At 35.8% G+C, this 15,094-nt stretch overlaps 1 protein-coding gene across 7 annotated transcripts in view; it reads right to left on the bottom strand.

The window, feature by feature from the left end:
- The window catches only part of HDAC9 (histone deacetylase 9), a 440,456-nt gene that overhangs the window by 53,457 nt on the left and 371,905 nt on the right, over window positions 1–15,094 (bottom strand). For all 7 annotated transcript variants that reach the window (XM_015853723.2, XM_015853724.2, XM_015853726.2 and 4 more), the window contains one exon: window positions 8,299–8,417. In XM_015853723.2, the coding sequence (XP_015709209.1) occupies window positions 8,299–8,417 (119 nt within the window). The remainder of the gene's footprint in view (window positions 1–8,298; window positions 8,418–15,094) is intronic.

Here is a 15,094-nt window from a genome sequence, read left to right as displayed (position 1 = left end):
AGCAGTAGGTGAAGAGATGAGGGAAGGTGACTGAAAAGGGAAAACAATTCTTAATGGTTCTGTAGATGTTGTTTTGTCCCATTGTAATCTATCCTGTTCCCTGTCCCTAGAATCTGCCCTAAATCAAGGAACTGGCACCTGATGCATTCTGCAGATGTATCAGCACTGTATATCTGGAACATAGTATACAGGTGGTTTTTCACTTGTACCACTTAGTTAACTATCCAGCAGGCACATCTTCTATTTGTGGGGCAGAGTGGGAATGGAAAATGGAAATATCTGCTGGCTGGTTTACATAAAGAAAGGCTAAGTGAAAGAGCAGGCCATCAGCATTTATTCATTAATGTTTCTAATTGTTCTCAGTTCTTTCTTAGGTAGTTTCTTTCTGAAAGGCTTACTAATAAACAGATAGTGATTGAAAACACTGGACAATAACAAAATAATCCTGAAGACATGCTTTGAAAATGAGTGGCCTGAAGTTTAATGCTGAGGATTTCTCTGACCTCACCAAAAGAGGTGACTTTCACTGATCCAGTTCTGTTTCTTTTGGTTGAAATTCATAGCTCAAATCATTGATACATGGTTAGTTGACCACACATGAGGACAGATTCCTCAGTCCAATATTACTATTGTCAATTCAGCATTTTTGTTTCTTTTTCTGTATTTCTCCAAGCATTAATCCCTTATATAAACAGAATTCTTCAAAAAAAATCTGTTTTCTAATTTTATACACTAATTTGCTAATGAATCCTAATCTCTTGCGATTTTCCACAGGAACTAAAAAATTTTCCTCCTCACAGAGCATAATTCTTGGAATTTTCTAAATTTTTGCACTTGTATGTAGTATAAATTTCAATAACATACATAATCCTGAACTCACCAGAAGAGAATTCACTGAAATTTGCAGAACAATATCAAACTTTATGAGTAAATGCAGAAAGATCTTATTTGTGAGGATGAAAAACACAATGACCATACCTAAACCATGTGAAATCAATATTAGGGGGTAAGAGGATAAAAAAGAAACAAAAAACAAACAAACAAATAAAAAAAAATTCCACAAACTTCTTTCCATCTTCTCCCCCAAAATCCAGTGAAAATAATTATGACTGAGGTTATATCACCACTGAATCTGTCATATATTTTGATTACTATTGTAACGTACCTGGAAATTTTCTGATGTGAATCAGAAATTCCTCCATTGAAAACCTTATGACTGATCATTTCCCTATATCCACCTTTAAAGCTTTTTTTAGTTGAGTCAACAACTCAAAATCTAACCTGCTGGATAACTATCTTATCATCTCCAGTACTGCAAAGATAACCAAATTACGTAAACCAAAATCAAATATCTGAACTCAGAAGAATTCATTTGAGAAGACAGCTGTGGCAACTGAGTTAATTTAGCAGCTTTCTGCTACCAAAAGGTATCGTGCTTTATCTTTTCCTTCCTCTGCTTTCCTCTATCCCCTTCCACTAATTCTGGCTTACATTGGTCCCTCCATAAATTGATTCATTTTGATAACCTCACAGAAATCCGTTTATTTATTTGGTTGGTAAAGTTTTCTGTTAGGTTGATGAGTTAATTTGCATATGTCTATAGAGAGATCTTACAAGTGTCTGTGCCTATGGGAGATAAGTAATGGACAATTCAGAAGGGAAAGGGACATGTGACCCCCACTTTTCTACAGCAGCGATCAGCACTCAGAAGTATTTAGAGCCAACATTTTCAGGATCACAACTTCTTGTTCTAGCAGTTGAATTAAAAATACCTTCTTGCTTTTGAAGAGAAAAAAATATAATATGGCATCATAAAAGCTTGTAATGCTGTTTTCAGGGACTTGAACTGTGTTTAAACAACTACCAAATCAAAACCACTACTCTGTTTAGTCAGCTGTCAATTTGCATGGACACTTTTTCTTTTTTTCCCATTCCCCTTTTAACATTTATAACGACATTAATCGCAGTTGTCTCAGTTGGGACTCGTTTTCAAAGACCCAAGTGTCATGAAAGCCCTTCATACTAGAGGTTCAATGATTAGAAGAGCATACAGTACCTTCCCACAGACGTTAGCATTTATCCTATCCTAAATAATTCACAGTTCCGAGTCCAACACTGCGCAGTAGATAGTTAAAAAATTATTTGGGGACTGATTTAGAAATTGTTTTTGGGAAAATTACAATACACATCTACCACATTAAATTACCATATATATATATTCATACTGCTTGCAGTACTACAGTTACTCAGAACATCTACATAGAACGTGTTATAAATAGTGATATTTGTATATTGGAAACCTTTGTTAAGAAACATATCTGAAATACTTTAGACCCAGATCATTTCTACATTTGAATTTGGGATGTGCAGTTTTAGCCCCCCTTTTTTTTTGGTTCGTTTCTAACATATACTCTGCACACCCAACATAGTGAGAAGCTGAACAGAATTCCGGTGCACAGTGGGACAACTGAGAAGACTCAAGAAAACACTTGTCATTGAACAGAAGTTTTACAAAGTCAAGCTTCTAATGACTGAGCGTGCCATGGCATATCTATTTCTAAGGATGTTGTAAGATGTTTATCTATAAATCTCATTAAAAGTATTCCAGTGATGACAATGCACATTGCTAGACCATTTTTTACAGAGAATAATTACAGGGAAGCTGGAACAGAAATGTGAAGGGCAAAGCAGAAACCAAAAGGACACCCAAATTTAACCTTATTGTTCTTCCTTGTATTCTGAGAAACACTGGTGCATAGCATAAAAGGACATTCCTCAACAGAAAACTTGTATTCTGTGTAAGTCAGCAACTCTTTCTGTGTGTTAAGTTCCATGATTTAAGGTGATGTATACTATAGAAATAATATGATGTTCAAAATATTGTTTTTTCAAAATATTGTGATCGATCAGATGAACTGTGTTATGCTAAAAGTGAAGTCCACTATGCTCTGCCTGATGGGGGGCTCATTGGAAGGGAAGTTTGTTCATAGTCTGAGTGTTTTTTTAATTGGTCTCACTTGACCGAAGTGTGTAACAGCATAATGTAGCTTTTGATAAATTAAGGGAGTTATTGTATTTTGCTTAAATAAAATCTTTGTAAGTTACAAATCAGCTCAGTTAGTCAGTTATATTCTAGGCACTGCATAAACCTTTTATAATGACTTTGGCATAATACTGGATGGGTATCATTTACACCATAAATGCCTGCAGCAGTATCTTTTCCTAGTGCTAATTGCTGATCTTATTTTGCACTCTGGTGTCAAATAGCATCTTTGGAATAAGAGAGTAAAACAACAGGAAAACTCCAGTAAATCATTATAGCCCTTAACAAAGATAAGTATCCTGAAAAAATCTTAAGTCTTGCCTGACACTTCTCTATTTACTTTATTCTTTTCATGGAATAGTTACCATTTAAGGAGCAATTGGGTAGAATATTTACTTGATCAGTAAAGTGATAGCAGGGACTTTAATGCAGACATTATTCTTAGGGCTGCTTTATAAAACGAAGAGAAAGTACTTTACCTCAGGATAACATTACAGGGAAAACCTCGACAGTCATCAGGGCTAAATTTAAAAGCAGTGCTCTTACAGAATCTAACTACTTCCAAATTTATGATCAAACCTGGAAGCTCTTTTTCAGACACATACACCTCGCAGAATTCAAATGCATGACAATACAGTGCATTTTATCAGAGGTTGTAAAAAGTAATTATAAAATAAAACACAGAGCACATAATTCCTATCTTCAGTACTTCCTCCAAAGGTTCAGTAGGACAAGATGGAATAGCAAATTCATATTCTTCAAGCATCTCCTTACTATTGTCAGTACAAAACCACTTTATCCCCTTTGTTTCTTTGCCCATAATTTTTCTTATATTTTACTGTCAGTACAATTTTTACTAATCCAGTACAAAAAGAGGATTTTATGCAGCTAAGTTTTTACAGTATGTAACATATTGTGTTGATATTTTATCTATTATTTTATTAAATATATAACTCACTTCCAGTAATAAAAAAGAAATATTCGATCAGTCAGGAACTAAGGAAAGGTTTCCTCTTTGTTGGCTATACTTTACAGTGAAATTAAAGCACATTTACAGTCCCTGGTCCAAACAAAGGGATCTCAATGACATCAGTAGTTACTCTGTATATGAGAGCTGTGAGGAAGAGAGCTCTGCTGCTGTACACATCTGCACAATGGAGCTCAGGGAACCAGAGTAACCAAGAAACATGGAGGCAGCTGTGGCACCAAAATTGCACTTGGCAATAAAACACTTTTCCCCTTTGTTTCAGTTAATTAAGTTGAGCTTGAGTCATAAGACAGGGTCACAGAAAGCAAAATCTGAGGTAAGTGGCTTGAATATCCTTGGCAACGTAATCCAAACCTATCACAAGTTAGAGCAGCTCCTGAGCAGAAGTTGTCTCCTATCACTGTGCAAGACCTTGGGTCAGCAGGACCAACCATGTGCCTCACCTACTTTGCTTTGCTTCCCAGCATTAGACTTTGTGCATCTGTGGTAGCCTTAAGGACATGGGCAGGCATTTTGGTACCAAGGATAATATTTTCATCATTAAAAAAAGGGAAGAAAAAAAAACCAAAAAAAAAACCAAAAAAAAAAAAAAAAAAAAAAGAGTTTATTTGGAAAAAGAAAGAAACTCCTTTTTAGACACTGACCCCTTTTTGGGGAAGACCTTCTTCAGGGCCAAGGAAATAAGGAATATACCATTTCCAGCTAATCTAAGTGATCTAACAAAAGCCATTCTTTATGCAGATAGTTTTTTCTTACTGAGATATTAGAAATGTAACTTATACCAAAGACTTAAAAGTTTCCTGGCACCAGAAAGTTGCACACTATGCCACATGTTAAGTCTTTGAAGCCATTTTTCTTAACAGATTATAAAATCTATCACTACATTTATGCACATTGATCAAGTGTATGTTTCATGTTTCGTATGTGTAATACTGACTCTGAAATGGACCAGGGTTAAAAAGAAGCAACTGAAAGAAAATGTGTATGTGAAATCCTCAAGGTTGGGGTTGAAATAAGTGTATTAGTTTATCCTTATTCTCACTTCCACACAGCAGCAGAGAGGTAAGTACTATTTAAATTAGTTTAGTGAAAACCATTTCCCTCAGAAAAACAACAAAGAAGGACTGCAAAGGCAGCTGGAGAAAAACATTTACTTGTGGGAAGTAATTTAAAAAGTGTAAAAAGGATGGAAAGATTCAACCCCCAATTTTGATATCTTTTAAACATTTTCTTTTCCCCAGTGGAGAAAAAAACACACAAAAAACAAAACAAAACAAAAACAAACAAACAAAAAAACACCCACAAAAAACCAAACAAACAACAACAAAAAAACCTTTAGTGATTTAGTTACTTAATGGGACTGGAGATAAATTAAGTAAGTGAATCACTTTCTATCTCTGCTATTATTATTGATCTCAGTTGGCTTTTTTTCCATGCTATTATCTACCAGAGGAGCTGGAGGTCATCACGCTGTGAGAAATCTTAACTTGCCCATCAGATCCAGTCATTAAAATCAGATGCAAAAATATTTATTTGTTGCTGATGTACCTATTTAATAGTCAGAAATGGTAGCTGCTGGGTAAATCGGATTGTACATCAGTACAGGAAAAAAAATAAAATATCAGCTTAGAACAGTTTATAGTTTAGGCATTTCAAACTGTATACATTAAGTAGACCAAATTTTTATTTATGCAGTGGCCTGCTGTACAGCTACTCCAAGGCTGTGGTTGGTCTCATCTATTATTTTCATCCTCTGGCTTTTACTTTGTTACTTGGAAATGCTGATTGGTAAATACTTTTTAATTTTTTGACTGTGCACTGAAGACAGAACATAATTTCTATCAAGAATCCAGTGTCTCACTAGCTGTCTTTAACAGGGCAAAGTAGCAGATTTGATGTCAGTCTGTTCCTATTTTTCATGTGTAAAATTTGTATTGAGTAACCAAGAATCAGAAAATACAAGGTATTAAGTGCATGGAAAATAGTGAAGATTGAATGACTAAATGCTGGGAGTTGGTCTAGATGGCCCTCAGAGGTCCCTTCCATCTCTAAGGATTCTATGATTTACAAAGAAATAATATTTTCAGATGAATCTTTACATTTACTTGCTTTGGCACAATTTTCAATTTTTACAAACAAATAATATTAAAAAATTTGCATGAATACCTATTTGTAACTTTTAATATGAATGTTTCTCTTCAGAATTTAAATGATCTTTTTTAAAATAAACTGTTCATCTTTCTACATACCACATATAGTATACTATGTTTTACAAAGGTATGATGGAATGCAAAGAATTTTGTTTTGGGGAAATAATAAATTCCTTTGGCTCTGTACAAAAGGTTTTATTCATCTCTCAGGTGTATGATCATTATCTGAGTCTCTCTTGGCGTTTCCCTTAATTTAAAAAAGAGCCACCTACTGTAAATCACCTATTTTTTTATTTTTTTATTTTTTTTTTACTTACAGACATGTGCAACTTACGGATGCATACCATATTAAAGATGTATTGTGACTTAGTTTCTAAAATGTTGTGAAGAGTTAATTAATTTACGAACAAATTGAAATTAGCATCAAATCAAACATCCAACACTTTCTAAGAAGATAATATGAATGTTATTTCAATTTATATAAAAGTTGCTGAAACTGCTGTCAGAACATCCCATCTGCAGGAATAATATATGCCAGAGTATCCTGCTGGAGCATCATGGAAACTCAAAGGATATTTAACATGCCATCTCAGGGGCTAAATCCAAATAACTTTCCAATGCTCATGAAATTTTTCTTCTGATGATGCATTATAGTTCAGAAAATAAAAAGCAAATAAAGAAGAAAAAAAAAGTTTACCCACTTTTTAAAAAGGGTAAACCTTTTAACAATCTTTTCATATACATTTTAATAAAAATTGTAATACACAGATAAATGACACTCAAACATGCATTCTACCCAAAGACGATATTATATTTCTTTTTTCTTGAATGCGGGCACTGCATTAAGATTAAAAACTGTTCAGAATCTCTGTACATCTTACTTTCAGTCAAAGGGGCATTCCCTTTCCAACCCAGCTGAAAACTAGCACTTATGTGGGCATGTGCAGGGGGCTCTGGAACTGCTCTTTGCACATGCTCACTTTCCACGGATACCACTACAAACAGACAGCCTTGCTCTTCATCTACTTGCTGTGCATGACATTCAGAAAAAACTATGTGTTGCATGGTTTAAATGCAAGCAAAAAAAGTATGTGTTTCTTCCCTGGTCCTCATGAAATAAATACCAACTTCATTCAACATGCTCAGAACAAAAGGGAGAGGTCAGAAGGACAAAACCCCTCTGAGCTGAAGCCCATTTGTGTAGCATGCTAAATGACATTAGTTCTTATTGATTACTCCAGACTTTTCCCAAAGTGTTTGTGATTAGCAACACGGATCAATATTTAATGACTAATTATATGTTAATATGGTACATCTCGAAATATGGTAAAGAAAATTATTCACAGTACTGAATTAGAAAACCATTTTGCGTTGCTCCATGGGAGCTGATGTCTACAAAGAAATGATATACTGCACATTAGTGTACAAGCATTTTTACATTATCCAGCCATGCTCAGTGTCTCAGGTTCAGACCATCTTGGCCATGGTATTCAGTAGAGCTTGTGACTTTGGAGAGCTACATATGAGACATGTCAGAGAGGCCTGTATTAAAACCTTGCCTCAAACACACTTTTTGAGGTATGAAATGGACATCCAAATATTGAGACCCAACAGAACAGTCTTTTAGAAAAATTTGGCCTTCACGAGCGCTGATGTAATTCAGGATTAGTGCCATCAAGCTGAAGAGATTACAATAACAAAACAGCAATATGAGATTGGACCTAGGCCTCCAATGCTTAAAATCTCCAATATACGTTTAAAGAGAAATAACTTACTCAAGCATTTGGAAAATGGGGCCTATTGAAAAGCATGAAACCTCTAAAATGTTATTTGAATGCCAGAAATGTAATACTTCAGAAAGCTGAGACAGAAATGCCAAAAGGAACAGAAAGGAACAAGCCAGGAATGCTAATATGTTCATTTCTGTCTCATCGGTGAGCTGGGTGAGGTCCTGCACTGCCACAGTATTGCTGAGCACTGATGAACTGAGTCCTTGCTCTCCACTGCATCTTTGTCATTTCACAGAACAGACATACAGATGTAAGCTTGACTTCAATTAAAGATTCTATTCAGAAACAGTACCAACTCAAAAAAGCGCGACCTGAGATTATACCTACATTTGGCTGTGACTTTATAGCCGCCCAGTGGAGGGTCGTGGCCTTCCACGGCATCGAATCCTGCTGATACCAGGACAATCTCTGGATCAAACTCATTGGCAGCTGGCATGATCACAGTCCTGTAGAGAGGAAAGAACAACTGGTTAAAAATTAAAAGAACTTCCATCTCTATGCTAGACATTGCCACAGTCTCAAGAATCCAGAACATAACAAGATTTTGTACATCAAACACGTATTCTCTTTTAGTTAAGCCCATCATAGCTGCCCTCCAAACAAAGTCTGATGCTTCATATAATTTGGTTCTTTTTTCTCTTCTACAATTCAGGGTGGAAGAAAAAAGGCAGGTACATGTGAAAGACTCTAACATTACACACACATCTGTGCTTGTTTTATCCTGCTGCCTATAAAAAGCTGCCTCTTCTAGGGAAGTGACTAATGGTTTACAGAGAGTGCTCAAAGCCTGAGTGGAAACCCGGACTGCTCCAGTTAGTGAGAACTTGGTGTAAATTTGAACTATAAATTTCTTTTGGGAAAATGTTTGCTTTCCAACCCCCCCTTTTTTTTCTTTCTTTCTTTTTTTTTTTTTTTTTTTCCTTAACATTTTTAAATGTTTGTCGAGGTGGGGGGTGACTCTAGCAAAGGAAAAACATGAAATTCCCTTAATCAAATCCAGATTATGTTGTCAAGTCTTTCCAAGGTCAAGCATAACAGGAATGTGACAACCACAAACCAGTGACAGCAACCCCTGCTGGTGTCGGGAAGATAATTCAGCCCCTCTCAGTCACAAAGATTCCACTTTTTTTAACCCCTTCCTTGACAAACTTCAGGAGGGATTTGCCTCAGCTTTCCTCCAAATCCAAAGCACTGAAGCATTGCTGAGAAGATAAAACCTTGCATTCTGCTTTTGGAAATGCCTTTTTTCATGTTGACGTTCTGATGGGAAGGCAAAAGGGCAGCTTTTGCACCTACTGTGACAGACTTTGAGACTTGAATGTCTTTTAATTCAGAAAAGAAAAATAATGACTTCTCTATTTGAAATGTATTAAGCCAAGAAAATCCCAATCACTACATACAGTTCAAAATCTGCAGATGAATTTTGAGCATGTGTCATATTATGTATATTAGTTAAGATAATATTTATTTATTCAAAATACGTAGGCCAAAGTTAATGCTGTTTTGCTGAAAAGGTTTACTGTGAAAGAAGCATATTAGTAGTTTTGTTTGTTTTCAGTTCAGTTGTTGATCCATACTTTATGATTTTTTTTTCCTGTTCTGATTTCCTCAAAGTTATTTTTAATATTAGGAAAGTGCTACTTTTATTTGTTAGTCAACGTAAAGGAGAATTCAGAATAAATAAAATCTGTCACCAGGTCATACAGCAATTCAATGAATTGTTTTGTATTGGAAAATAAATGTCAGGCTGTTTCATTTCCCTGGTGATTTCAATGAGCCCAAGACCTACTAATGTTCATGTGCAAAATGACAGAACATGTTACACATTAGTAGGTCTGTGCTGAAGTATGGGTTCTGGCAACAGGCGTTGCACTCCAAGGTCTCAGACCAACCTGAAAGAATAACAGTAAAGAAAAAAATTCTAAGAAGTGTAACCTGAATGAAAAAGAAGTCCATGAATACATACAGACTTGCTGCAAGAGGTAAGAAAGAACTTGCTCTGCATTTCCAGCGTGGGTGGGATATGATGGGATATGAAGATATTATAGCAGGAAAGCTGTAGTTCAGACACTGGAATGAGCTTTCAAATAGCAAGGGCAGACAATATTTTCAATAGACTGTTTAAGATTTAAACTGATATCTCTGAAATTTTCAATATCAGGTAAAAGTAATATCTCTTATGCTTCCTGTGGGTTCAGACTGATACGGCCTTGAGGCAGGAGGTCAGATTATACCTCTTATGGGTCTTTTATTCTCTATTCATATGTAACATGAAGAGTATATTACATTAGACACTACATGACCAAACATTTCTGCAGGTCAAACTCCCCATAGTTAGAGAGCAACATAAGGAAAACAATCTCCTATGTAACCACATCTTATCTTTCTTGTGTACATACATTCTGATACTCTAATTATACATTCAATGTCTGAAGCAGCACATACTTCCCATACTTCCCCAAATCTGCAACACACGTGGCACAAATCCTGATTACTGATGAGGTCTGTGTCTGATATGCAAACTTGATCTGTCCCCATAGCACCATATATTTTATGCAGTGAAAGAATGAGGGATCCTGTGGAGAGCCTCCCTATCTGCAGCCATTTCATCTTTTGCCCTCCTCCTCTTCATTCGCATTTCATCAGATTCAAGTCAGGACCTGTTTTTTCTTCTCCATGTCAAATAAAATGGCAGCACCATGGGTACAGCACAGATGATGCTCATTGGTGTCTGAGGATGAAGCATATTCAGAGCCAAAAGCATCTCTGGAAACTCAAGTAACAGGGCACTAACCAAGCTAAAGAAGAATGAAAGTTTGGAGAGCTGAGTCACTTGAAACATTGGGAAAACCTACAACACATCTACCACTTTTAAGGTCCTGATATGAAGCATGAATATGTCAGCATATTTTTTTAATAACTTGGGCTAAACAAAGCAAACCTTCATTTCATTTTTGTAAGCAACAAAAATATTTTAGTGAGTGTTTCCTGTCAAGACAGATAATTTTTTGTCAAATGTGTGTGACAAGGAAAATGCAAGGGATACTGGGTAACATTAGCAGAATTGTTAATTAATGAAAGCAAAGTCTTTCAGCACAAAGCACTGGGCTATTATCATAGTTATTAACAACATATTTAATGGTAGTAAACAGTAGCATATCAATGCAGTAGCACAAATCCACACAGAAAGGAAATACAGGGATCTCAGTGAAAGAAAGGAGAAGGATTTAAAGAAAATAATGAGAGGTAGCCTGTAGAATTATTTGTTATGTTACTGCTTTCAGTATTACTTCAATTTATGTAACAAAACATGACCTGAGGGGATTTTTTGTACAATAAAGAAATAAAATATTTTTTAAATGTACACAGAAGTGTATGCTTAATTTCACCAGAAAAAATGGCACCCTACTTTTGCTATAATACTATTACAAATATGACAAAAATTTACTACTGCCTTTCTGCAAATTACATACTAGAAGAGATACTAGAAGAGTTAGACTAGATAGATCTCCAAGATCATCTAGTCTAACTATTCATCTCATCCTTGTGCCTCGCAAGACTTGTCTTGTCACTTATCTCTCTTCTATTCTGCATAACATTGAGGTATCTGGAATGCCAGAGCCTGTCCAGCTTATACATTTTTCTTGATTTAATACTGAGCAGAAAATCTAAGCACTTTTTCTTAAAAAGATGGTATTGAAAACATAAACTTTTTCAAGCTTGGGTAACAAGTTTGACTCTTCAACAAAAACATCCCAGGATGTTTGTGACCCTTGTCACACAAACAAGACTGTTATTTGATCTTTCAAAAAGATGACAGCACTAAGTCTCTCAGCTGCAGAGAGAATCAGAGAGACATGCAGCCCCTGAATTTTTACTCAAGTCTTCCTCTACACTGGCTGGCAGGCATTCAGGATTCTTCCTCTTTGGAATAATTACTGTGAGATCTCTGCCTAGAAAAGAGAAGAGCAATGTTTGAAAGACATCATAGCATTTTGTTTTGGAATTTGTGTAGGTAGGACCTCTCTAAATTTTGGCTAATACTCCTTTAAGGCATATGTAAATTCTTGCATCTTGCACATTCTGCAAATGTGACAGATATTTTCCTATCCTATGAAGTGTCATAAGGAATCACAAATTAAATGCATAAATATTTAAATATGGACCAAATTTCACAAGGACAGAGGTAAAATCCTTTGGCATTTGCCAGCTCTCAGCCTTCTGCCCCTTTATTACTCCTGAATAGATGTCCTCGGAAAATCGTTTTGAGAATAACAACTGCAAAAAAAAAAAAAAAGAGTCTACACAAAACAGTGGACTCCATCCCTTAAACCAAAAGCAACATAAAGACTTCTACCTCAGAAGAGTGAATAGGATTAAACAGACAGAACAGCTCCTGACACTTCTCTGCCTCTTGACAGTAGAGAATTATGAGACTATATCTTGCTCCTTTTCAATCTCCTGTTCATTTCAGAAGGCACAGCAAAATGCTCGAACCTTTTATCATGCATCAACTGCCTTCTCAGGAGCTCAGTAATCATAGCATTTATACTTTGAATTGCTTAAGAAGAGAATTGTCTGAATTAGATAATAAAAACTACAACAAAACAGTTCCTTAAGGAAAAAAAAAACCAAACACCAAACAAACAAACAAACAAATATATAAAAACAAAAAGTCATAGAACTAGTATTGTTCATACACTAATGGATATTAATATTAACCTCGCCAAATTCCTCAGACCAGCCCTATGCTCAGAAGTCAGACTGCAGCTGGCAGGATTTGTTATGGTGTGAAGGGTCAAAACTCGCTCATCAGAAATCCTTTCCAAGGGTACATAGCTATCCTGCACTCAGACCTAGGTAGAAACAGTTATTATCTTACCAAGAGCAGAAGCAAGAAATATGATTTGGCTTCTGGCCATAGGTCACCAGACAGGTACAGACTGGGGAGTGGCAGGCTGTCAGCTTCTTGCTAGAAGCAGCCAGGCTACAGGGCTTATCAGCAAACAGAAGTTAATGCTAGGATCCTCCTCCAACAAAGTGAGTAGTTTTTGTCAGAAAATAAGTGATCTTTTTTTCTTCCACTATGACTCACACTCTCCTCTACTCCCTTCTCCAAAGAAAATAAAACATATAAAAGAGATATTTATTTTCTGTGATCCTGAATCATATAGAAGCATAAATATTTGGTATACTGAATTCACCTAATGATGACAGCAGAGTTACAGGGGCATCTTGCTTAGCTGACTGTTTCTTTATTTTCTGTCACATATTCATTAATATATATGTCAAATCTGCAAAGCCTGAGCAGCTGCACCACAGGAGTTATTTATCCATTCTAAACCTTGCCGATACAAAGAAACTGTGTCAAGCTCCAGGTAGTGCAGGTCTTTTAAGCCTGGTGGGCCAGGCAACAGAGAATATGCCTGAGAAACTGAAAAGATTCCTTTTTATCCTACTAAAGAGATTTCCCCAAAGAATTAATACGTTCCATTTGGGTATGCTGCTGTCTGCAGAGAAGCCAAGGGATGGTTTCCAGTTGGGTGTAGTCTCAGAGAAAACATCAAGCATGTGACCCTCCCCTCCCCACCAATATGAACATCAGATGCAAGACATTAAAGAGATTTTACCAAGGGACTCTGTTTACTTGATCTTGCTCCTTTTATCCTTCCATTCTATTTTTGTACATTTACAGCACATGGTTAAGATGCTCCCAAACATTTGTTCTCCCAGAAGAGACTGCAGGAAAGTACCCAGCCCAGAAATGAGTTTTGAAGTACCACTGCAAAGAGCTGGAAATCTCCAAAGAAAGTTAAGTTGATGCAAATAGATACAATTCTTTTGCTGTGTTGGTAATTTAAAAAGGAAACGAGCAAGAAAACCAGTCCAGGACAGCAATTTATATAACTGAGAAAGAAAACCCACAATATTCTAAAACTGCACATTAGAATTGCTTAGTAAATTATTTTTCTTTCCCTAAAATCCATCAGTGTTTTCATCCAGTTATCTCAGAGTACTTTCAGAACATTAATAAATAGAATGGCCCCAAACTTTAGCCAGTATAAATCAGCGTGGTTGTTTCTGATTGCACAGTCCTTTACAGCAAGCATTTCTTGTGCTCTCTTCCCAAGTGGGTCAGCTAGAACTAAGAGCTGGTAAAAGACTTGAATTAATTACTTAGCAGTCCTTGGGAAAACTTAGAAAGAAAATGAAGAACTCTCTAAGTCTACTACTTTATCTACTGGAAAATTCTATGAAAGCACTAATGAATCAACCTATACTTGATCTATATTATGCAAGAAATGCTTTTAGAGTGGATATTTTGCCACCAAATGGAGACCAAGTTTTTTTTTGACTGAAAAAAAAAATAAAAATATAGTGACCTATGTGAAGTATCTTGGTTTCTTATCATGCAAATAAAATATTTTTCAAAACAGTCACTACATTGTCTTACCTTAAAATTACACAGATTTAAGTATTGAGTTGAATGCACTCTGAGTCGATCAGAAAGAATTTAAAAGATTGCCCTGATAGGTTATGTGGAACTTATGGTATCTATTATTTTTATGTGTTGTTTGCACATATGTTTTAATGTAACACAATATCAAGAAATGGCTGTCCTCACAGAAAGCTACACAATGTTTCTGTACAACTATTGGAGATTCTTTCCGCCATCTGTAATACTGAATTTATACTAGTGTGCCTCCCTAAAATTTTGGCTGAACTTTGTAACATTTCTTTATGCCTGTCCTGCTGTCAGCCCAAGTTCACTGGGGCCATACCTGAAAACTTGCCCCCCCAAACTCCTTTCTTGCTGCTATCTGATTACCAGTTTTGTTCTGGTCTTAGCCCCATATCTAACTTCTGCAGATACTATCCTTATTAGTTTCAACTTTTATATATTTTGTATCTTTATAGACTTCTATATCTTTTATTTTATCCTTATAGGTTTTCTTTTTATATCTTTTTACTATTTTATTCCTTCACTACCTTTTATAAGCACAGTCATTGTTCTTGTCCTTAGCACTATTTATAGTTACTTTATTTGCTTTCTGGAGATGCAAAATATCTTTTTCTTTTATTTGTCAAGGGGCTAAAGAAACCACATCAATACAAAACATGG

Source organism: Coturnix japonica, chromosome 2 (assembly GCF_001577835.2).
Source record: "Coturnix japonica isolate 7356 chromosome 2, Coturnix japonica 2.1, whole genome shotgun sequence".
In the NCBI taxonomy this organism is placed as follows: domain Eukaryota; kingdom Metazoa; phylum Chordata; class Aves; order Galliformes; family Phasianidae; genus Coturnix; species Coturnix japonica.
Note: the sequence above shows the minus strand (reverse complement) of the source record. Positions and strands in the feature narration are given on the sequence as shown.